This window comes from Cherax quadricarinatus, chromosome 72, assembly GCF_038502225.1.
Source record: "Cherax quadricarinatus isolate ZL_2023a chromosome 72, ASM3850222v1, whole genome shotgun sequence".
In the NCBI taxonomy this organism is placed as follows: Eukaryota; Metazoa; Arthropoda; class Malacostraca; order Decapoda; family Parastacidae; genus Cherax; species Cherax quadricarinatus.
In genome coordinates, this window is record NC_091363.1 from 3,830,921 (window position 1) to 3,856,815 (window position 25,895).

Sequence of the window (25,895 nt, forward strand, 5' to 3'; positions counted from 1 at the left end):
AACGTTAGTTTTGGTGGCCCTTACTGCCCACAACAACAACAACAACCAGTCACCGCTGGATGATCCTAGTGGGTTTAGCGTTTTTTTTATAATAATTATAATAATAATAATACTGGGACTCCAAAAAAATGTATCATATAGAGAATTAAACATTTGTATTTGTATAATGATAATGAGAAACTTGTGGGGCAGCCTCGCTCAGCCTTGACTATCAATGAGAAATATTCCTGATCTTCACGGGACCTTGACCCTTGTAGGTTTAGCGCTTATTTTTGATGATGATAATAATAATAATAATAATAATAATAATAATAATAATAATAATTCCAGGGACTGGTTTTCATAACCTGCTGGACAGTACTTACCTATTTGTGGTTGCAGGGGGTCGAGTCACAGCTCCTGGTCCTGCCTCTTCTCTGGGTCAGGAGGTCATATATCAGCTCTTACAGACTTTTGGAAGCCTGAGTCATACACCACATATCATCGTAGACACGTAATAAATACAGTAACAAGGAAAATGATCAGAAACATTTTGAGAGGAAACAAGAGTGTGATGGTGACAGTGTTGAGATGTAGACAACCTCACAGTAACAGTAAGTTAAGAGAGAGAACATTTTGTTGAGATTTTTAACCCCAGAGGGTTAGCCACCCAGAATAACTCAGAAAAAGTCGGTGCGTCATTGAAGAACTATCTGTCTTATTTCTCACTGCATAATCCTATGGGTTTAGAGTTCCCCTTGATTATAATAATAATAATAATAATAATAATAATAATAATAATAATAATAATAAAAATCTGTCTTATTTCTATTGTGGCTCCTAAATCTTGTCCCCCAAGATGCCACCCACACTAACTGACTAACACCTGGGTACATACTTACTGCTAGGTGAACAGGGACAGCAGGTGTAAGGAACCATGATCAATGTTTCCACCCGTACTGGGGATTGAATCACAGACACTGTGTGTGAGGCAAGTGCACTACCAGCCAGGGATCAAACCCAGGTTCCTCAGTGTTTCAGTTTCTTAAACCTTTAAAAGTCTGACATTTTTTTAGGGTTATCCTAGGTAATTTACACATATGTTATTATATATGATAATTGTAATCACCTATATTTGTGTAACTGTACTTATGTGAACCTGTACTTAAATAAACTTACTTAAGTAATCCAGTATTCGTGTTGGGGTATTTTGTTTTCTGACTCCTAATTGCTGGTAGATATTTATGGTTGTAATTATTAATACAATACTATAATATCAGGTTATGATTATCCCATACCTTTGTGTTTATAAATTTATGAAAAAGAGTTTGGATTGTAATTTTTGTTAATTACCTTAAAAATTAATATTAATTAAAATTAATTACAGTATTTACCTTCAAACATTAACAATTACAGTGTATGACATTGATTTTCACATTTAATTTGTTACCTGTCTTGTGTACCATGAATTTTTCTCTTTATATAATTTCTTCACTGCTTTCAGCATTTCCTGCAGCACCGTATAACCCTTGTGGGTTTGGCTCTTTGTTATGATTATAATAATTAGTATTTGCTTCTTCCTGATATGAGAAGCTTATTTAGAGGTTTATCCTCGTCGTGACTGTACTTAGGCACTATAGTAATTTTCATGTCAGTTCTTACATAGCTTACACTATTTTAATTCTTATCTGTAATGTTTCTCAAAATTGCAACATGCCCATGCTCTATTATAATATGGGGTAAAGTTAACTGTTCAAACAAAAAGCACATTTTTCAGATTTAATGAGTTTACAAGCAACAATGTCACACTGGTGGTGCAGGAGAACTGCTCAGATATCAGCACCATTAAACACAAGATGTGCGGAGGGCAGTAACAACTTGTTGCACGTACCATCTTGTGCAGCATCCTGGAATGTAACATTGACACTGAGAAACAAGTCTGCTGGTATCAGGTAATACTGTCTTGAAATATTTTTTAATAATACAGTAATTCCTTCACAAAGGAGATGGGGTTGCTTTATTGCTGAAGGGCTCTTAGATCATTCCTAATAGCCACCTGTTTATAGGGTTTCTTGCTCTTTCACCTTGTGAAGGCTTACTCAGCCCTGTAACAACTTCAGTCAGTATTACTAAGGCTGGCTCCTCCTCAGGAAAATTAATGAATAGAAAAAGAACAAAAAACTGACAAATATAAACACTTTATTATTTAGGAAATATGAAATATAAAACACTTAAATATGAAATACTGATCCTACATGAAAGAAAATGAAAAATTAAAAATATAAAAGATATCTGAATTCAACACTAAAAACTTGGGTGTCTGGTGTTGGTGACACTGCGTATTGTTGCAATAGAAGCCGTTCCTGATGTGGGGGGGGGGTCGCAGTTGTTGGTGACAACCCACTGGCTCGTTCTAGTGGCCGTAAGTAATCTTTCCTGATGACAGGAGATCAGGTTCTTGACTGCTGTAATGATGAGGGGTTATGTCCTGATTCTTCATACAAGTGCACAGGCAAGTAAATCCAATATGGGATGTCTCCAGGACGTTAGTCCATCTACATCAGTTTTTCTCGTTGATTGACAGGTGACCCTCTCTGTCATCCAAGCTGAAAAGATAGACAGGTTACCCGCTGCTTAAATAATCACTCTCCTTGATAAGTACAATTCCTAAAAGACGTGGTGATTATTACAACAGTCAACTTAGAGCAAGGCTGAAAAGACTAAGTTTATTACTGGTCCAAAGTGAAGCTTTCAACCAATAAATCCACTAGAATACAAGGCAGGCATGTACTTACAGTAGTGTTGGGAGCTGTGAGTCGAGTGATTTACTGTTTGACCAGAGCCCCACACGCCACCTTTGGGGGGGGGGAAGAGGGAGGGGAAGGGATAGTGGGAGCTAGACTGACCCTATGTTAACAAGCAGTCGGCAATGAAACTATCACTTTAGGGGTGGGGGAGAAAAGGCGGGAATAGCGGGAGCTTGACTTACCCTACCTTAACAAGTAGCCGGCAAGCAAACTATCACTTTCGGGGAGGGGGAAAAAAAGGCGGGAATAGCGGGAGCTTGACTTACCCTACCTTAACAAGTAGCCGGCAATGAAACTATTGTTACTATATATTCCCTCGCTACTCCTATCTATTGAACTTTTCCCTCACACTCCCCCATACCAAGACTTATAGTCAAGGAGTAGAAGAAGAATAGGCTAGGAAAAAGTTCTAACATGTGGAAGTCGTGTAAGGCAAGAAATCTTCTACTGACTGTCACGACGACTTAACCAGTCAGAGAAATAATTGGATGAATCATTGATATACACAATATGGAACTTGAAAGCCTGGAGTGCCAATGTCCACCTCAAGAGGCGACTGTTGGTTCCCTTAAAAGTTTCTAGGTATATCAAAGGTTTGTGGTCCGTTTCTAAAATGAATTCTTTTCCCAGCAAATAAAATTTAAGTTTGGAGATACCCCACACAAGGGCTAAACATTCCTTTTCTATGGTGGAGTATCTCGTTTCTGCGGGAAGGAGTTTCCGGCTTAGGAAGCATACAGGGAAGGGAGTACCATCATGGTATTGTAGTAACACCGCACCTAAGCCAGTATTGGAGGCATCAGTTCTTAAGCAAAATGTTTTATTAATATCTGGAATCTTAAGTATAGGGTCTTTCGAAAAGATGCTTTTAATCTCATTAAACTTTTCCCGAGCTACGTCGGAAAGTTCAAGAGGTTCCTTCACAGACTTTTTAAGGAAGTCGGATAAGATGCCTGTAAGATCAGTAAGGTTCGGGATAAACCGTGCATAAAAATTTACAGAACCAAGAAAACTATGCATGAGCTTCTTGGTTTTGGGGAATTTAAATTCTAATAAAGCTTTGATCTTACTGGGGAGAGGCTGCAGAGTGTTATTAGAAAGTATCAGTCCAAGATATCTAATCTTGTTATACCCAAGGAAGCATTTCTTCGGCTTGGCAGTGAGGCCATGCGAGCGTAACCTACGCAAAACTGATGTTAATGTTTGGATATGTTCGCCCCACGTGGATGTCATTACGTAAATGTTATCAAAATAAACTGAAACATTTGGCATATTACCCAAGACCTTTCTTATCAGTCTCATGTAGGTAGCACAGGCAGTTACCAAACCGAAGGGCATAGTTCTATATTGCATCAGTCCTTGGTGTGTAGGAAAAGCGGTGTACTGCTTAGAAGAAGGATCTAACATTACTTGATGATATGCCTGCGCAATATCAATCTCTGAAAAGAAGGAAGAGTCATAAAATTTGTGTAGATCGCTATCTATTAAGGGCATAGGCTCAGCATCCCACCGAGTTATAGCATTAAGGCCTCTGAAGTCAATAGCAAGTCTATATGAATTATCCTCCTTCTTAACCATGACTACTGGTGAACAATATGAAGATACTGAAGGTTCAATGATCTTTAGTTTTAATAATTTGTCTACCTCTCGGTCAAATGCATCCCTAAGGTGAACTGGAACTGGGTATAATTTTCGTTTGATAGGATTGTCCGTCACTAAGTCAATCTTATGGACTACCGTGGAGGTAACACCTGGAATATCAGTAAAGACGTCTGAAAAGTTACTCACACATTGAAGTAGTTCATGTCTCTTATGGTCATCCAAGGATTCATTAATATTAATGTTGGTTGCACCCGAGTGGTCAAGAGTCACCAAGTCATGTAGTTCTTCATCATAGTCTAAGTTAGAGGTGTCAATTATACACACTTTACATTCTTCAGTTGTTTTATCAAGTTCGTGTGGAAAAACTAAGTCAAAGTTATTAAGGCAGTTAACCAAATTTCTTCGGTAATATTTCTTAAGGATGTTGATATGATAAAACTTAGGTTTCCCCTTGACGTCTATGAGGTAGTCAACTTTCCCACAAATTTTTAATACTTTATATGGACCTTTCCATGCTACTAATAATTTATTTGACTTGATCGGCAAAAGTACAAGAACTTCATCCCCTACTTTAAAACTTCTCCTCTGACTTTTGGAATCAAAATACGTTTTGTACTGCTCCATTGACAAGCTTAAGTTTTTCGAAACTATGTCAGAGGTCTCCTGAAGTTTGAATCTAAGGTCAAGGAGAAACTGATAAGAAGACTGAACCTCAGCATTTATCTTCTCATTAGTCCATAAGTCATGAAGGATGGACAATGGGCCTCTGGCCTGTCTACCATAGAGAAGTTCAAAAGGTGAAAACCCTAAAGAGTCACTGGGAACTTCCCTCATGGCAAACAAAGCACAGGGTAGGTAACGATGCCACTCCTTAGGTTTAAGGGAGCAAAGTTTCCTTAAAATGGACTTGAGAATCGAATGCTGGCGCTCAATCCTCCCATTACAGCTGGGATGATAGGGTGTGGTGAAGAGAGGCTTCACTCCCAGAAGTTGGTATAGATGTTGCATTAAGTCAGATGTGAATTGTGTCCCACGGTCAGACAAAATTTCTCTAGGGATGCCCACTCTGGAGAAGATGGACAAAAGGGCTTCAGCCACCTCTGTAGTAGTTATGGTCTTTAAGGGAACGGCTTCAGGGAAACTCGAAGCATAATCAACTAATGTTAATATATATCTATGTCCCCCAGATGAAAGTGGAGATAAAGGACCAACGATGTCAATAGCTACTCTTTCAAAAGGTACCGTAAAGACTGGCATTTTGACCATAGGTACTCGCCTGGTACCTCGGGAGGATGACAGTTGGCAAACTTTACACGATCTACAATAGGTAGTGACATCTGAGGACATTTTTGGCCAAAAATAGGTTTCCCTAATTTTATTTAAGGTTTTACGATGCGAGAAATGTCCGGCCACTGGCAGGTCATGAGCCATTTTAAGAACAGTCTCTCTGCATTGACTTGGAACAACTAAGATGGAATAGTCTGTCTCATCTGAATTTAATTTGAATACTGACTTGTGCAAGATACCTTTTATATATTCAAATTTATATGAAAAGTTTTTCCTTTGGATAACTTGATTTTGTTTAGCGGCATTATGGCAATTCTGAAGAGAAGGGCAATTACGTTGTAAATTGACAAAAGAGTCCTTTGATATATCTAAAGGCTTGAAGTCAGGGAAAATCAAAGGATGGACAGTAGGAGAAGCCTGGGCTTTGGTCTGAGCCCTAGTCAAGACATTTATAGTATCGGAGGTGATATCTTCACTTTCATCTAACAAGTGAACCGGTGATCCTACTTCCTCGCTTTCGAGAGTAGCATCACTGGTTTTTAATCCCACATGAATATCGCGAGACATTGTCTCATCTGAACTTTCGAGGGGCTTCTCTGACTCTACAGGAAGAGGATCTGAAACACTTATATCCATCTTTGGTGATGAAAGGTCAACCTCAGAAGGAAGAATGGCACCTTTTACATTACCTATTAGTACGGAGCAAGAAGTGATGGGAGCTAGTACGGCTTCAGACCAACCTGTGAACCATTTAGACCTAATGTAACAACGGATGGTAGGAAAAGTGTCTGTACGGCCCAAGTAGTCTGAAAGTATAGCAGAGGAATGAGTTTCTTTAAGATTAGGGAACAGCTTATCAGAAATGACTATACATGTGCATCCAGTGTCTCGTAAAATGGTAGATACATTAAGTCCATTAACTGTTCCTGAACAGAAGGGTGCTTGGTCATTACAGTCTTTAAAACATCTTCCAACTTTTTGGACCTTCTTTGAAGGACAATCTGGACGTTTATGTCTCTTAACACCACACAAATGACAAACAGGAATAAAAGAAGTCACTTTACTTTCTACTAGAGGCTTTGATTTCTTAAGGTCTGATGAACCCTTGCCCTTAGGGTTCGATCCCTTTAGGTTTTTATAGGAATTGTGAGCCTCAGCATACAGGTCAGCAGCCTCAGCGACTTCCTCAGCTTTAATCAGGTTACGTTCTCTGATGAATGTTCGTATCTGATGGGGAAGAGCTGTGAGGAACTGGTCAGCAACCATGAAGTCTCTAAGAGATTCATAACTGTGATCAATTCCTGAACTCTCTATCCAAAAGTCGAACAAACGAAAGAGTGTTACCTGTAACTGCTGAAAGTTCTGGCCAGGCTGTAAGGTGGCATACCTGAAATCTTTCCTGTAAGAATTAGTGGTTTTCTGATATGCTTTAAGGATTGCCTTGTTCAGTAGGTTATAATTACATATGATATCGTGCGACAAAGTTGCATAGATATTCAAAGCTGTACCAGAAAATAACATTCCTAACCTGGTAGCCCAGGTGTCAGCAGGCCATTCACAGAGGGTAGTGGTATTTTCAAACCTGATAATGTATGAAGTTATGTCTTCCCCCTCTGTGAAGGGAGGTAAATTAGGTGTTGGAATATGTGCACTAGCTGCACGTTGTTCCATTACTCCTTCATCTAATTGCTGTTGTGAGAAAGTTAACTTTTTATTCTCTAATTCAAGGCGAGCTTGTTCGAGCTCGCGATCCTTTTCTTTCTCCCTTAACTCATATTCTCTATCCTTTGCTCTTTCCTCAAGTTCCCTTAATTTAACTTGTTCCTCACGTACTTTAGCTCTTTCCTCATGATCAAGTCTATCATGCTCTTTTTTGTCTTCTCTTTCGATTCTCAATCTCTCCTTTTCCTCTTCTCTTTCGATTCTCTCTCTCTCTCTCCTTTTCAATTCTTTCCTGGATTTTAGCACTAATGAAAGATTCTAAATTTTTCCCTGTTATTCCTAACTTACTTCCAGCGTTCATCCAAAACTGGTATTCCTCCATATTTGCAAGAATAACTTAAACTACCAGGGGAAAATGAAACGGGTATTAAAGAAAACGGAGGGTTCAATTCCTGCTCCGCTCAAACTGTAAATAAATCAGAGGGCTTGATCCCTACTTCAATTAAACAATATGTATTAATGAAAACGAAGGGTTCTATGCCGGCTCCGAGCAAACAGTAAGTAGAATGGGGTCCCTTGACCATCCAATCTTCTCACCAACAAATCAAGAGTGTCCTACGACAGTTCCCTTAATATAATAAAGAGCTCAATGAAACAAATTGTCACTGGAAAATCTCGGGTCCCTAGCCCTTTGACTGTTTCCGACGTATAAATACATCTTACGAGCCAATGTTTCTGACGTATTTATACGCACAAATTCTAGCGGCTTCAAATCAAGCGCCAAAGGCCTGGTAGGCCTACATGAGAGAGAATGGGTCTCAGTGGTCGGTGTGCACCCTGTGAAAAAAATCTGGGACCCAGCGGTGCATTGTGGGAACGCCATGTTGTTAGTCCATTTTCACCATGCCTCTCGGTAAGAAGTTCCTCACTCCTCTGCGGATTGGAGGTCTTTTGTTCCCAAGTGATAGCTCTAACAGCGATGAAAATGTCAGTGACAGTGAATTCCAGGGTTTTGAAGTGAGTGTTACCGGAAAAAGTGCCCAGGATAACGTAATTAGTGATGAAAACCCAGATGACCCACAACCTTCCACCTCTGGTGCTGGGCCGGCTTGTTCACGTTCACGTTCGCCTGTACCAGGACAAAAGAGGAAACTATTTGGTCGTGTACAACACCCAGATGATAGCAGTGATAGTGATAGTGATAGTGATTTCAAGGTCATTGAAAGCAGTTCTAGTGGCAGTGAGAGTGAATATTCCCCAGTGAAGCGGCAGTATGTACGACGTAGCATGCGGTCTGGTAGTGTTTCATATGTTGTTCCAAGGGGAAGGAGAAACTCTGGGAGCACATCCCATGGCCCTACACCACGACCTGATAGTGAAGATGACGATATTGTAACGATGGGTATGAATGGTGACAGTGAGGGAGGAGGCAGTGGTGGTGATAGTGAGGGTGGCACGGCCCATGTGGCACCATCAGCGGGCCATGCTACTACCCACGCTGCTGACGCAGCACAACAACCAGCCTCACCCTACCCCACACTCCCACAACCTGCACCACCACAACCTGCACAACCACGGTACAATATCCAGACCCCACCAGCAGACCGCATCTGGGATTGGCAGGACAGTGACGAGTTTGTTCCCAGTCCCCATGACTTTGATGAAACACAAAGTGGAATAAAGCCATCTTGTCCACTTGGGAACAGTGCCAGTGAACTGGACTGCTTTGAGTTATTCTTCGATGAACCCCTGATGGACATCATTGTCAGGGAAACAAACACATACTGTGATTACACCATGGCAAATACAATTCTCTCACCAAAATCACGGCTACACAAGTGGAAGGAGACAACTGTGGCAGAGATGTACCTGTTTTTTGCCACAATAATGCTTATGCCACATGTGTATAAGCACACTGTCACCACATACTGGGCAACAGAACGCCTGATTTCAACTCCAGGTTTTAGTGACATTATAGGTGTCAATCGTTTCCTGATACTGTTACGTATGTTACACTTTTCAGACAAAACCAGGCCTGACAGAAGCGACAGGTTATATAAGATCAGAAATGTGTTTATGTACCTGAAACAAAAGTGCTGCATGTATTTTTATCCCTTCAGGAAGCTTGTTATTGATGAGTCCTTGATTTTATTCAAAGGAAGACTCTCATTCAAGCAATATATACCAAGCAAGAGGAAACGCTTTGGTATAAAGCTATTTGTACTGTGTGATTGCAGAAGTGGTCTAGTTTTGGATATCATTGTGTACACTGGCAGTAATACTTTGAGAGATACCATGAAGTTATTGGGTATCTCTGGTGATGTGGTTCGAACAATGATGGAACCATATCTTGGTAAGGGGCATATGTTATTTACTGATAACTGGTACACAAGCCCCTTACTCAGTGATTTCTTGCGAGTGAACTTGACAGACGTGTGTGGCACAGTGCGTGGTAATCGTAAACATATGCCAAGGTTCAACGCTGGCACTCGCAGAGGTGAGGTGCAAGCCTTTGCTGCCAATGACATCATGGCATTTCGGTGGCATGACAAACGTGATGTCACATTGTTGACATCAGTTCACAGAAACGAAATGGTACCCAGTGGCAGGGACAACAGAGAGACCAATGAACCCATTCTAAAGCCTGCAGCTGTCATGGACTACAACCTCAATATGCGCTTAGTGGACAAATGTGACATGCAGATTGGGTTTGCAGACTGTGTACGCAAGAGTTATAAGTGGTATATAAAACTTTTTTTCCATCTTGTTGATATCTCTATGCTAAATGCTTATAACATATACAAGTTGAAGACCAACAAAACACCAAAATATGGTGAATTTTGCCTGTCAGTAATCAGACAAATAATTGCAAAGTACCAAGGAGCAACTCCTGCAATAGACCAGCGCCCACAGACGTCATCTCGTTTGAGGCCTGGTGATCACTACCCCATACAACTGCCTCCTACTACTGCCAAGAAAAATGCTCAGAAGAGGTGTTATGTATGTATGCATACCACAAAACGCCCACAAACACGCAGAGACACTCGTTTTATGTGTGAGGAGTGTGAAGTGCCCCTCTGCATATACCCATGTTTCAAAGAGTTCCACAAGCTGCAGCAGTTCTAGGAACGTGTTTAGTGACTGTACATATGTATATATATTATGGAACAATAGTAATAAACATTGTTTTGTATTGTTTGTTTGTGTAAACAAAGTGTATACACAAACTAATAGTGATAAAGTTTGTTCTGTTATTGTGTTGTAAACAATGAGTGTATATTTGAACAATGCACCTTACATTGGTCTCACAGGCCACATAAGTTACCTGGAACAGAAAAATATTGAAAAATGCAAGAAACCTTTGAATTAGAGTAAATAAAAGAATACCGGGTGGGCGGCGGTCGCCGCTGTTGCCGTACACACGTCACTTTCTGCAAACTTTGCGGCTCTATATCTTGGTAAGTACTGATGGCAAAAAAATTTTTTTAGGCTTAAAACACTACTAAAAATATTCCTAACATTTTCATAAGAAAAAATAATTTTTTTTTTCGAATATTTGGCGACATAGAATGAGTTTCAGAGAGGGGCCTGAAACAGTCAAAGGGCTAGAGTCTAATCCTCCAATGTGTTTCAAGCTCACACAAAAAGGTGGCAGAATTAAATATTATATCCTGCCTGACTTGACTTACAATAAATTGAGACTATAACAATCACCAAATCTTTTAAATACCTGTACTGTAGTCCTACCATAGAGAATGATTACTCATGGTTGGTGGTAACCGTCTTTGGTATGCGGCGTTGAAGTTCCAATGGTAGATTCGAGATGGAATTGAATCTTGATTCAGTCAAGTTGATCCTGGCAAGGTCACCACTTGTGAAGGCTTACTCAGCCCTGTAACAACTTCAGTCAGTATTACTAAGGCTGGTTCCTCCTCAGGAAAATTAATGAATAGAAAAAGAACAAAAAAAACTGACAAATATAAACACTTTATTATTTAGGAAATATGAAATATAAAACACTTAAATATGAAATACTGATCCTACATGAAAGAAAATGAAAAATTAAAAATATAAAAGATATCTGAATTCAACGCTAAAAACTTGGGTGTCTGGTGTTGGTGACACTGCGTATTGTTGCAATAGAAGCCGTTGCTGATGTGGGTGGGGGGGGGGTCGCAGTTGTTGGTGACAACCCACTGGCTTATTCTAGTGGCCGTAAGTAATCTTTCCCGATGACAGGAGATCAGGTTCTTGACCACTGTAATGATGACTTGGAGTTTACCTGGAGAGAGTTCCGGGGGTCAACGCCCCCACGGCCCGGTCTGTAACCAGGCCTCCTGGTGGATCAGAGCCTGATCAACCAGGCTGTTGCTGCTGGCTGCATGCAAACCAACGTACGAGCCACAGCCCGGCTGATCAGGAACTGACTTTAGGTGCTTGTCCAGTGCCAGCTTGAAGACTGCCAGGGGTCTGTTGGTAATCCCCCTTATGTGTGCTGGGAGGCAGTTGAACAGTCTCGGGCCCCTGACACTTATTGTATGGTCTCTTAACGTGCTAGTGACACCCCTGCTTTTCATTGGGGGGATGGTGCATCGTCTGCCAAGTCTTTTGCTTTCGTAGTGAGTGATTTTCGTGTGCAAGTTCGGTACTAGTCCCTCTAGGATTTTCCAGGTGTATATAATCATGTATCTCTCCCTCCTGCGTTCCAGGGAATACAGGTTTAGGAACCTCAAGCGCTCCCAATAATTGAGGTGTTTTATCTCCATTATGCGTGCCGTGAAAGTTCTCTGTACATTTTCTAGGTTGGCAATATCACCTGCCTTGAAAGGTGCTGTTAGTGTGCAGCAATATTCCAGCCTAGATAGAACAAGTGACCTGAAGAGTGTCATCATGGGCTTGGCCTCCCTAGTTTTGAAGGTTCTCATTATCCATCCTGTCATTTTTCTAGCAGATGCGATTGATACAATGTTATGGTCCTTGAAGGTGAGATCCTCCGACATGATCACTCCCAGGTCTTTGACGTTGGTGTTTCGCTCTATTTTGTGGCCAGAATTTGTTTTGTACTCTGATGAAGATTTAATTTCCTCATGTTTACCATATCTGAGTAATTGAAATTTCTCATCGTTGAACTTCATATTGTTTTCTGCAGCCCACTGAAAGATTTGGTTGATGTCCGCCTGGAGCTTTGCAGTGTCTGCAATGGAAGACACTGTCATGCAGATTCGGGTGTCATCTGCAAAGGAAGACACGGTGCTGTGGCTGACATCCTTGTCTATGTCGGATATGAGGATGAGGAACAAGATGGGAGCGAGTACTGTGCCTTGTGGAACAGAGCTTTTCACCGTAGCTGCCTCGGACTTTACTCTGTTGACGACTACTCTCTGTGTTCTGTTAGTGAGGAAATTATAGATCCATCGACCGACTTTTCCTGTTATTCCTTTAGCACGCATTTTGTGCGCTATTACGCCATGGTCACACTTGTCGAAGGCTTTTGCAAAGTCTGTATATATTACATCTGCATTCTTTTTGTCTTCTAGTGCATTTAGGACCTTGTCGTAGTGATCCAATAGTTGAGACAGACAGGAGCGACCTGTTCTAAACCCATGTTGCCCTGGGTTGTGTAACTGATGGGTTTCTAGATGGGTGGTGATCTTGCTTCTTAGGACCCTTTCAAAGATTTTTATGATATGGGATGTTAGTGCTATTGGTCTGTAGTTCTTTACTGTTGCTTTACTGCCCCCTTTGTGGAGTGGGGCTATGTCTGTTGTTTTTAGTAACTGTGGGACGACCCCCGTGTCCATGCTCCCTCTCCATAGGATGGAAAAGGCTTGTGATAGGGGCTTCTTGCAGTTGTTGATGAACACAGAGTTCCATGAGTCTGGCCCTGGGGCAGAGTGCATGGGCATGTCATTTATCACCTGTTCGAAGTCATTTGGCGTCAGGATAACATCGGATAGGCTTGTGTTAATCAAATTTTGTGGCTCTCTCATAAAAAATTAATTTTGATCTTCGACTCTCAGTCTGGTTAGCGGCTTGCTAAAAACTGAGTCATATTGGGACTTGAGTAGCTCACTCATTTCCTTGCTGTCATCTGTGTAGGACCCATCTTGTTTAAGTAGGGGCCCAATACTGGACGTTGTTCTCGATTTTGATTTGGCATAGGAGAAGAAATACTTTGGGTTTCTTTCGATTTCATTTATGGCTTTTAGTTCTTCCCGCGATTCCTGACTCCTAAAGGATTCTTTTAGCTTAAGTTCGATGCTTGCTTGAGGGGTTATGTCCTGATTCTTCATACAAGTGCATAGGCAAGTAAATCCAATATGGGACGTCTCCAGGGCGTTAGTCCGTCTCCTTCAGTTTTTCTCGTTGATTGACAGGTGACCCTCTCTGTCATCCAAGCTGAAAAGATAGACAGGTTACCCACTGCTTAAATAATCACTCTCCATGATAAGTACAATACCTAAAAGATGTGGTGATTATTACAACAGTCAACTTAGAGCAAGGCTGAAAAGACTAAGTTTATTATTGGTCCAAAGTGAAGCTTTCAACCAATAAATCCACTAGAATACAAGGCAGGCATGTACTTACAGTAGTGTTGGGAGCTGTGAGTCGAGTGATTTACTGTTTGACCAGAGCCCCACACGTCACCTTTCGGGGGGGGGGGAAGAGGGAGGGGAAGGGATAGTGGGAGCTAGACTGACCCTACGTTAACAAGCAGCCGGCAATGAAACTATCACTTTAGGGGTGGGGGAGAAAAGGCGGGAATAGCGGGAGCTGGACTTACCCTGCCTTAACAAGTAGCCGGCAAGCAAACTATCACTTTCGGGGAGGGGGGAAAAAAAGGCGGGAATAGCGGGAGCTTGACTTACCCTACCTTAACAAGCAGCTGGCAATGAAACTATTGTTACTATATATTCCCTCGCTACTCCTATCTATTGAACTTTTCCCTCACACACCTCCTCGGTGATAGGTGAACATGGACAGCAGGTGTCTTAAGGAAATACTGTACTTCCTAGTGTTACCCCCTGTACGGGGGATCGAACTATGGACCTCGGTGTGTTAGCTGAGTGTGCTACTAACTGAGCTACGGAACACCTCAGCTTGTAGTGTGCAGCTGACTGTAGAACACATTTTAACAATTTGCCTATGGCTTAGGCCTTTCTCCTGTAGGGATCTTTGGAAACTTTCAGGAGAGTAGTTTGACACTGACATCTTAATCTGATTTTAAACTGATGCTGGATATTTTAACTTTGAGTGATAGTATTTATTTGTGTTGTATGTTTTATTCATGCTAATAAATTTTTATAGTTAATTTTGTTTTTGATTATCTTGTGTATTGTTTTTTTTTATGGCCATGAGCACCAGGTAACCTACATGGTCAAAGTGCTCTTCAGACTTCAAAGCCTCCTCCTTACTCTTCTGTTCCTTTACTTCCCTTCCTTTCTTTCATTATAGCTGAAACAACAATTAACATTTTCTCTCTGCCTCCTCCCTCCCACTTTATTCCAGCCCCATACCACATAAAAAAAGAAACTACATTCTCCGGCATTCTTACAATAGCTGTCTTGTCAGAGGTGTACTAACCACCAATTTTAATAAACTTCTGAACTGCAGTGTCCCCACCCATGCTTTAGAGTGCAGGCAGTGTACTTCTCACATCCAGAACTCAAAAATGTCAGACTTATTTTGAGTAAAAGGACACAAGTACAACTAATGTGACATTTTATTGTGGCAGCGTTTTGCTCTCCAGGAGTTTTATCAATCCATTACAAACAATACATGGACACAGAGGGTGTATACGTATAGGCTTATAGTGAAATGTAGTAGTTGTAATACTAGTGGTGGTAGAAGTAGTAATACTAGAGTTAGTAGAAGTAATACTAGTGGTAGAAAAATCAACTTGCACATCAATAAAAGGTTATAAAAACTATTACTGTGTCCATGTATTGTTTGTAACAGCTTAATAAAGCTCCTGGAGAGGAAAACGTTGCCACAATAAAATGTCACATTAGTTGTACTTGTGTCCTACTCAACATATTGTCAGTAATTCTACCAACATTAATACAGACTGATTTTACTGAATCCCTTTAAAAAATGTTATCTTGCTCATACTCCAGCATGCCTTGATGCATGCCTTGAGAAGTTACATATAAAGACCCAGTTGTCTACATGCCTACAGTTGTCATAAGCATTCACAAATAACATTGTTGGTGTTTATATTTCTTTCTTGATTTTTCAGTGATGTGGCTAAGGATGTAGATGATGAACCTGGGCATCTGGTTATTGAAGATGATTCCCTAGAAGAAGGAGAATTTTTTGACAGCCCATGTCATGAGAACAGAAAGAGTCATTTTAAAGATGTTGGGAAACAAGTAAGATTGCATATTTGTTGCATTAATAATTTTGTTAGCTTGGGTAATGTTTGGGTTCGTGCAGTCGTGTTGCTTATAATTTTTTAAGTTACAGAATTTTTTAATTCATGTGTTCATTGCTTTGTAAGTGGCTAATGACATCACTGAAAGGAGTTGATAAGTTTGTCTTGATATCGTATGTCATGTGACTGGACTAAATCATTAGCAGTGAGATCTATGGATGATAACAGAGAGTAAATATTTCTGCAGTAAATCAAATAAGCCTAGACAGGACAAGCCTTAATAATAGACAAAGTTTTGCTCGGAGAAAAACATTTTAAAGTTACTGTTGAAAAACAATTTTTAACTCAATGAGAGCTCTTTCAAGATTATTCTCTCACTGTCTGTCTTTAACATACATTCATTGGAAAAAATAACGTAATTTTTTTTCAGGTAAATGTTCACGAATCTGTGATTCATGAACTAAATCATCTTTTTCAAATTAACCATATTGATGCTTTACGTATGGTTCATTCCAAGAAATTCCTCGCTGTGTCTGATGCTGCTATTTTGAAAACTCTTCACTATCTTAAAGACATAAATATCTCATCTCAACAGCTACAACGAATACCTTGGATAATGCTGCATTGTTCAGGTATGATATATATGATGTTGATAATGCTGCATTTTTCAGGTATGTTATATATGATGTTATTCATGGTAATGATAATGCTGCATTGTTCATATGTGTTATATATGACTATTAGTCCAAAATCTGCACATAAAATTACTCCCTTTGAGAGCAAGAGACTTGGCAGATGGTGAAAGGTATATATATAGTATCTCCAATGAAAAATAGGAGTTCACTGAACACACTATAACATAACTCAATAGATGTAAAGGGGTCAAGATTTTTCAACACCTTTCATGCATTAAGTGAATTACCAACAAACCCTATGCTGTCTTCAAGAGGGAACCAGATTAGTTGCTCAAGTTATCGCCTGATCAACGAGGCTATGGTGCTTACGTCGGATTGAATGCGACTGGCACCAACAGCCTGGTTGATCAGGCCATCAACCAGGAGGACTGATTTTGGACAAGGCCAGGGTGGTAGTGACCCCCTGAATCATTGTCGGGTAGGTAATTGTCAGGATGCCGTGTGCATTACTTTCGTGCACCTTTCTTACTATTTACATTTTCTTACTACATATTTTCATTTTCATTTACATTAAGGATATTTTTTTTATGGAAACATGATCACCTGAATGTTTGCCTTTGTCCTTTGTGCATATTGCTTAAAATCGAACATCAAAGGTAACCAGACTTGGGTGAGCTTTGATTTTATTCCATAATGTATCTTGTGTGCTTAGCAAAATTATATTCATTGAAATGTCATTGAACATGGGATGACTTTGTTAAAATTTTTATTATTATTATTATACTGTATTAGGATATTACCTATTTTGCTCTCCTTAATAATGGTGAATTCTTTAACAGATGATCTTCAAAGAAAATTGAGGAAGTTGAAAGAGCCGCATTTATTCCACACTGACTCAGAAGCCCTAGGGTTTTGTTACTTTACGTTAAATATGATAATGAGATATCAGAAGTACTTCATGTCGGAGGTGAAAACTTTTCCGCATCACCCAAACCGTGTCTATTACCTGGCTGAAAGATTGGAGGTAATGTGATACTCTATTCCAATGGAAATTAAAATTTTACTGTAATGAGAAATTTTATAGCTATAGAAAAATGAATTATCAAATTGATGAAAATTCATAGTATGAAAAGTGAATGATTTATAAACATCCCACACTTTGGAGAGGAGACTTCAGACAATTTCTCAGTTTGTCATGGAATATTATCAAGCCCACTTGTGACTTAATAATGGTCGTGGACCATTATTTAGCCCACTTGTCACTTGATAATAGTTCATGATGGCCTAAGACATTTTCTAAAGTTTCCTATTCAAAGTGTTGAGCTAGTTGTGAATTATTTTGGCTATGACCTTGTGATTTTATTCACACAAGTGAATGGAGCAATTCAGTGGTTTACTCAGGCCCCAAACTGAAATCTCATGGTCTTAATTCTAGCTCTGCCTGACTGGTTGTTCAACATCTGAACACTCCATCAAGCAGAAACAATTGTTTATATGAAGACATAATAATGATAGCCTTGAAGTGTTAATTTTGACTGAATATATTTTATGGGTTGAAGTTTGTTTGATGAAGTTAGGTAATTAATGATGATAACTTCCAGGTGCCAGTGGAACTTGTCACGGAGAAGATTGTCAAGACTAAGCAAATACTGACTATGTCATTAAACCGTATAGACCACATGCTCGATATTCTCTATGGTATGTACAGTATATGCATCGTGCACTTCTGGGAGCTTTATGCTAGACTCGGCACAACATCATCAATCACTGTCATAATCATTATAATCAGCACATCAGCAACTATTGTTATAAGCATAATAGCTGCATATTCCTCACTTTCATGGAAAAGGGCAGATAGTTGGCTACACAAACTAGATATAAAACTCATACTGTAACTCTTGCATTTGGAAGAATTCTTTCATGTTTGGGTCATACAGCAGAGAGTGGTGGAGGCTTGAGCCTCTGTCCTCTTAAGTGAGACAGACATGCTACAAATCAATGTACACTTTTCTGAGATGGTTAGCTTTGTACATGTTTTGATGATGATGCATGAGTTGCAACATTATATTTCTCACCTTCAGAGCTCAAGTCTGGCTAACTGCTTTTCTTGGATTCCTTCATAAATGTTACCTTGCTCACACTCCACCAGCACATCAGGCCATAAAAATACTTGTCTCCACTCATTCTGCTCAAACATTCTCACACAGGCCTGTTGGATGTTCAAGCCCCTAGGACTCAAAACTTTCTTTATGACCTTCTTCTAACCCCTCCTAGGACAACTCTTTTTCCTTCTTTCTTCCACTCAAGATAAATATAATGTATCTTCTTAAGTGGATACATGCTAGGAGCATCATACATTTTTAAATAGTGCTCAGTTCACATTGTGTATTTATGTAGGTGAATACAGCTGTAATGATATATTGCAGAGCATACCATTTTTAAGTAGTAGACAGGTCAAATTAATAGTTTGATTAGCTTATTTTGTTAAAATTCTATCAAACATTCTCATCGACTCTACAGAAGTTATTGAGGCTGTATGTAATGCGTACACATCCAGTCAAGAATACTTTCATCCCTTAAATAAGGATTAAAGTAAGCTCTCAGTGTATATACATCGAGAAATACACACTTCATAGTATAAATGCACTGAGATATACTCTACTTGGTGTATATAACCTTTACTGTAGAGTAAATTAATAGTAAATTATAACAATTTATCTACAGCATATGGGATGCAGCCAGAGGACATTGTGCCTGACTTATGGGTTTTCTACCACCAAATTAAAAGAGTGGAGGAGAGATTGCAGCGAGCTGCACAGGCAGGATGTAAGAGACCTAAGCCGTGGATTTGTCATGCAACTCATCAAGTTTTTGAGAGGTTGGTATCCAAGCAATGTAATTAAAGATATAGTAGTCAGACTGACCACCTCAGAACTACGTGTTAAAGGGTAATGGACTGATTGCATTGTCTTTATATTTCTACTGCTTCTGCTGCCTTCTCTGTATTTGACTGAAGAAGTCTACTGTGTAGGCGAAATGTTTTGGAATAAATATACCTAACTGTTGTATACCATTATCATAGTACGTAATGTGTGGTTGGCTTCACACCTGATTTTCTACATACATCATCATGTATTTATTACAGAAAGTCCTTACTTACCGTTGTTTCATTCAACATCATTTCATTATAATGTTGATGAGACAAAAAATTGATTCCTGGCTGGGGCCACTGTCTGTGTGGAGTTCGCATGTTCTCCACCATGTCTGCGAAGGTTTTCTCCGGGTACTCCGGTTTCCTCTCACAGCCCAAAGATGTGTGTGTTAGGTTAATTGGCTTGTCTAAATTGTCCAAGTATGAATGATTGTGGGTGTGTTTATGTGAGTGCTCCCTGCCATATTTGTTATTGTTTGTTTTTTTAATTGTGGGGGTAAGAGGTGCTCCTTACAAATTTTGCTTTGCAAACATTTATTTCTTTATTTAACCCTGTTGCAATGATTGCTAAAGGTGCACTGTGCACCCCTGATGTTTATATCAATTAGTCTATGGTAAAGTTGGTTTTGTTATACGTCATTTTGCTTAAAGTTGCAGTTTCCAAGAACCTATCATTAAGTAAGGACTACTGTATGTATATGCCATGTAGAGGTCATGAAGCACCTAGGGAATAAAAGGGTGTAAGTTAGCTCTAATTCTTTGGATCAAGAGCCCTTCACTAGCATCAAGGCATCCATCCACCTTGCAGGGCTACACTTTTAAAGAAATTGATTTAGTTTGCTTTCACTGGAAATGACAAGGAAAGGATGAAAGTCTTTGTAAACTACAGAGCTAATGAAGGCGGAAGATTCATAAACAAGTTTCTCGCTGATAAATATCACCAATAATGTGTAGGCATTCACTTTTTAAACTTTATTATGGTTTACTGTGGTTTTTGGGATATTGGATACACACTGATGAAAAGGGTGTATTTGAACATCATTCTGTTTTTGCAAACTCCAGATCTATTATTCTACTCTTGCAGATTCTGTGAACGCCAACAGTCCCAGAAAGAGGAACTGACAGGGCACAAAGATTTGGCAAGCTACTTATCACATAAGCTGGAGTGTGACCGCTATGTGATTGAAGTATACTTTGAGCGCAACCGAAATCTGGAGCGCATGCATGTTAGCATGTTTAAAAAGAAACTTGATCTTTTGTTTTCTGTAGGATTTACCCCACAGGATATCAGGTATGTTGTATATTGTGTCCAAGGAATTAGACTAATACTGTTGTCTTTCATAATAACTTACAGTAGAACCCTGTATCCATGGATTTGGTTTCTGTGGTTTCAGTTATCTGCTGTTTATTGTGGCCTGAAGATAACCCTTAATAATGGCCCCATAGCACAATAGTAGTGATGCTGACAGTTCTTCAAAGCGTAAGAGAAGCCATGAAGTGCTTCCCATCAGTGAAAAAGTGCTAATTCTCGACTTACTTTGCATAATTTATCAATTAAACTTCGTCATAAGTATGTATGTAAATGAAAAACAACTTCTATTAATGGTTTGCTACTCTGTGGTTTCGGGTATCCGTAGTAGGTCTTGGAACTTATCACCCGTGGATGCGGGGGACTGCTGCACTTTCATTGTTATTGTTGTATTCTCAGCCCCCAATCGGAATGCGGAATGGGTCTCAGGTTTGATCCAAGGAGAGGGATGGTAGCTCCTGTTCCTTGGATCTTCCTGTAACTTGTCTAATGATGGCTTTGTGAAATTCTCATAATTTTGGTTCAATTCCTGTATGCACAAGATATACAGTATTCTCAGATGTGACTCCCCATTCAAGGGAGGTGCCTTGATGTTGGTTAAGGACTCTTATCCAAGGTACCAGACGAATCTTGAATGCCTTTCATTCCCTAGTTGCTACTGTATATGATTCTTATGGGCTTAGTGTTTTTCAACAAATAATATAACAGTGATAGTTTGAATGATAGTGAAAGTGTTTCTTTTTCAGGTCACCCTGACTTGATGGGAGACAGCCAACATATAAAAAAAAAGGATAATAATAATAATAATGTTAAACAGCCTCTCCTCACTTAGCAACATACTTGTTTACCAATAACTCGGACTTACGAAGGGCTCTGATCAGTATGCATACCTAAATAATGTATATTAGAGCTGATTTCCATTATTTTCTGTTTATTACAATATACAGTACACTACTGTATAAACACTTAAAAATATACTAAAAAGTTATAAATGGCACAAAGGTGACATTAAAACAATATCAAAGATAGTTGACACAAACTCACTACCATTATAGTATGATCCTTGCTTAGTGATGAATTCATTTACCGACATGGTCTTAGGAACGGAACTCTGTTGTTAAGTGAGGAGAGGCTGTGCATTACATCATACAGTATTTTTTTTTTTTAATGTCTGTCATTTCCCACCAAGGCAGGGTGACCCAAAAAGAAAGAAAAAACTTTCATCATCGTTCAACACTCACCATCATTCATACATAATCACTGTCTTTGCAGAGGTGCTCAGATATGACAAAGAAAGACTCCGCCAGGGGTCGAAGCTGAGTCAGCTGCTTAAAGGCAGCCGTGCTGACCACTGCACCACAGAGCTGTGTGAATAGTTATCATATTAAAAAAAAAAAAAATTCATACAGTATATCTTTTAATATTGGGTTAACTGTTTTGTACATGCTGTATTATTAGGAATCGTGTTGCACCTGGGTGAATGGGAAGCAGTCAGGTTTGATCCAAGGAAGGGGCAGTACAATTCCTTGGATCAAGAGCCAATTATCAACATCAAGGAATCTCCCTTGAGGGGAGAATAAAAGAGTACTGGTGTTGTATACAGCATTTTATGCAGATTGAAAATAGGATTAAAATAAGAATTTATTGTAGATGGAATAGTATGATAGAACTAAAGTATGTATATGGTACGGAATGGTGTATGAATACTCACTTGTTAGAATGAAATGTGACACTTTGCTATAGTATGAAAAAACTTTATACAGTGGACCCCCGCATACCATTGGCATCACATAACGTTAAATCCGCATAGTGATACATTTTATCACTAAAATTTTGCCTCGCATAGCGCTAAAAAACTCGCTTAACGCTATTCGTCCGAGACGCGTCTATGTGAGGCCTGTGCCAGCCTCACATGTTCCGCGGTAACATCCAAGCATACAATCGGAGCATTTCGTATTATTACAGCGTTTTTGGTGAATTTATCTGCAAAATAAGTGACCATGGGCCCCAAGAAAGCTTCTAGTGCCAACCCTGTGGTAAAAAGGGTGAGAAATATTATCGAAATACTTTGGTACCATGGTCAACTGCTGATGCTGCCGCTGCTGTAGCACTGTCAGCTGCTGCTGCTGCTGTAGCACCGTCAGCTGCTGCTGCTGCTGTACCACCGTCAGCTTCTGCTGCTGCTGTAGTACCATCTGCTGCTGCTGTAGCACCGTCTGCTGCTGCTGTAGCACTGTCAGCTGCTGCTTTAGCACTGTCAGCTGCTGCTGCTGCTGCTGTAGCACTGTCAGCTGCTGCTGCTGCTGCTGTAGCACTGTCAGCTGCTGCTGCATTGTCAGCTGCTGCTGCTGCTGTAGCACTGTCAGCTGCTGCTGCTGCTGTAGCACCATCAGCTGCTGCTGCTGCTGCTGTAGTACCATCTGTTGCTGCTGTAGCACCGTCTGCTGCTGCTGTAGCACTGTCAGCTGCTGCTGCTGTAGCACTGTCAGCTGCTGCTGCTGCTGTAGCACCATCACCTGCTGCTGCTGCTGTACCACCGTCAGCTGCTGCTGCTGCTGTAGTACCGTCTGCTGCTGCTGTAGCACTGTCAGCTGCTGCTGCTGCTGCTGCTGTAGCACTGTCAGCTGCTGCTGCTGCTGCTGTAGCACCGTTGTTGGTGTGGCTTATTGAGAATACCAAGAAACAATTAACCCCAGAGGGTTAGCCACCCAGGATAACCCAAAAAAGTCAGTGTCATCGGAGACTGTCTTAACTTATTTCCATTGGGGTCCTTAATTTTGTCTCCCAGGATGCAACCCACACCAGTTGACTAACACCCAGGAGAACAGGAATAAATGCCTGGAACTAGTGCTCATATTGGTGAATTTAAAGCCAGCAAAGGTTGGTTTGAGAGATTTAAGAATCGTAGTGGCATACACAGTGTGATAAGGCCTGTTCTGGAAGAAAATGCCAAACAGGACCTACAGCACTCAGGAGGAAAAGGCACTCCCAGGACACAGTGTCTCATCAGTCATTGCTGCATCTTCAATAAAGGTGTCATTTATTCTTCATTTAGTAGAGTAGTACATGCACAATATATATTGTGCATGTACTACTCTACTATTGTGCATGTATCCTTCTCTTTGTGTGTAGGAAAATGTATATTTCATGTGGTAAAATTTTTTTTTTCATACTTTTGGGTGTCTTGCACGGATTAATTTGATTTCCATTTCTTATGGGGAAAATTCATTCGCATAACGATAATTTTGCATAACATTGAGCTCTCAGGAACGGATTAATATCGTTATGCGGGGGTCCACTGTATATGGCAATGTTTTGCATGATTTGTTACCTTTTAAATGCAGGAAGTTCCTGCTTATACAGCAGGTTAGGTTCTTGGATGCTGCTGTGAAGCAAAAATTGTTGTAAAGTGAAACATAGCCTTTTTTCACCTTCAAATGCATATAAAAGGCTGATAATATGTTTATACTATCATATATATATTAAGTTAGCAATAGAGCTAGGTCTGAAAAATGCATATATAGTCACACATTACTTATTTTAAAATATTGTTATCCTTAGCTTATAGTGAGTGCTGAATAAATATATTGTAGGAACTCTGAATAAATGAAGAATGAGTATAATTGAAAACCACTGCATTAGCGAAGCATCATAAAGCAGGCCAGCTCCTCCTGTAGTGTAATTAACTTGAAAAATCTTGTTGCTCAAGTGAAAAGATATGATATAAAATTTACATACTGCATTAAATTGTATAATTTCATTCTTGCAATGATATTGCATGGTTTAAGTCTTAATCTGCTTAGTATTTTGATGTGGAATGTGGCATTAAAATATTTTGATTTGTAGTATGTTGTGTTAAATTTTTTTGAGTGGTAATTTGTGTTATTAAGGTATTTTGCTTGATATTATGTGGCATTAAAATATATTGACACTTGTTTTCTTCAACAGTTCTTGCCCATGTGTGTTGCAGCACTCAGAGAGGTCAATGGTAGCAAGGATTGAAGAACTAAAAGAAATTGGTTATTTCCCATTTCCACTCAGTCTCTTGCACAAGTCTCAAAGTGGTTACAGGAAAATTGTTGACTGTTACAAAGAAGAATACTGTAAAAAATAATGTTGACATTTAGAATTTCATATTAGAACTTTAAAACTGACAGTGTAATTAAACATGTTTGGCATGTGTTTTCATATGATTATGTGTAATTTGTTTACCAATAAATATATATATTATTCAGAAATGGTTCTAATATATAACAAGGATTTACTATATAACATGGCTTTATGCAATGCGTGCTTTCCAGGACCATAGCAGCTGTACCATTCACCAAAACCCCGCCATTAGGAGTGGAACATTATAACAGCGTTTTGGTCTAGCCTGGACCATTGCCAGATAACAATTAAGTAAGAAAAACAGATTTAATCATCCCTCCTATAAAGAACAAGATTGCATGATGCTGTGACTGGAACAACACACAAACAACCTGCACACAGAAGAGAGGCACCTACAATGATGTTTTGGTCTGACTTGGATCATTTACAAAATCACACTGACAGGAAAGAGTACTGGCTACTTTACTCTTTTCTGTTAGTGTGTCTTTGTAAATGATCCAAGTTGGATTGAATTGTCGTCATAGGCTCCTCCCTCCTGTGTGTGGGTTGTTTTGTGTCATGCCTCATATATTCAAATGAAAATATATGCTGTTTAGGGGAAATGTTTCAACAATAATGATAACCAATATTTGTGTCTTATTTATCAACTTGGCTATTGAATAACATTGGTAATTATAGAAGTAACTCACAAAGGAGGTTCCTTAATGCTGCTGAGGATTTTTTTTTTTATCTAAGGAACTGGACCTCTCAAGGAGGGTTCCTTGATGCTGGTGAAGGCTCTTGATCTTAGGAACTGGCCTTGTGCTCCAGTTCCTTGAATTGAAGTCTGAATGCCTTCCATTTTCTCCAGGAGTTTCATGACCCAATGGGTTTAGTGCACCCCATTGATATTAATAATACAGTGAATTTGCATTAGCCTAAACAAAATAGTTAATTTGGATAAAGAGGATCTGGTTAAAGAGAATTCTGATCAAGGATTTAAAATGAGAGAAACCTGAATTGTGTGACCATTTACATTTAACATTTTCTTGTGAATATAATTTATTTTTGTGTGAAAATAGCTGACAGTGCATAGGTCATTTTTACTTTAAAAATTTGGACCCTCAACAGAGGTTCCTTGATAACAATGAGGGGCACATGATCCAAGGAATTGGAGTTACCTTTCCCATTCCTTAGATCGAGTCTGATGCCAGTGAGG

At 39.6% G+C, this 25,895-nt stretch overlaps 1 protein-coding gene across 1 annotated transcript; it reads left to right on the forward strand.

The window, feature by feature from the left end:
- LOC128705198 (transcription termination factor, mitochondrial-like) lies at positions 1–24,825 on the forward strand. The gene is made up of 10 exons (XM_070100310.1): positions 1–68; positions 382–593; positions 1,757–1,931; positions 15,577–15,709; positions 16,142–16,343; positions 17,186–17,370; positions 17,948–18,044; positions 19,071–19,224; positions 20,363–20,569; positions 24,536–24,825. Exons 2-10 carry the CDS (start codon positions 518–520, stop codon positions 24,699–24,701), a joined length of 1,395 nt encoding a protein of 464 aa, XP_069956411.1. The 5' UTR covers positions 1–68; positions 382–517; the 3' UTR covers positions 24,702–24,825.
- Positions 24,826–25,895: the final 1,070 nt, after the last annotated feature.

Excerpts from the sequence above, each read along its gene's own strand:
- LOC128705198 (XM_070100310.1), top strand. The coding sequence starts at position 518 with ATGATCAGAAACATTTTGAGAGGAAACAAGAGTGTGATGGTGACAGTG. Across the intron at positions 16,344-17,185 it reads GATAATGCTGCATTGTTCAG|ATGATCTTCAAAGAAAATTG; the intron begins GTATGATATATA and ends ATTCTTTAACAG. Across the intron at positions 20,570-24,535 it reads TTTACCCCACAGGATATCAG|TTCTTGCCCATGTGTGTTGC; the intron begins GTATGTTGTATA and ends TTTCTTCAACAG.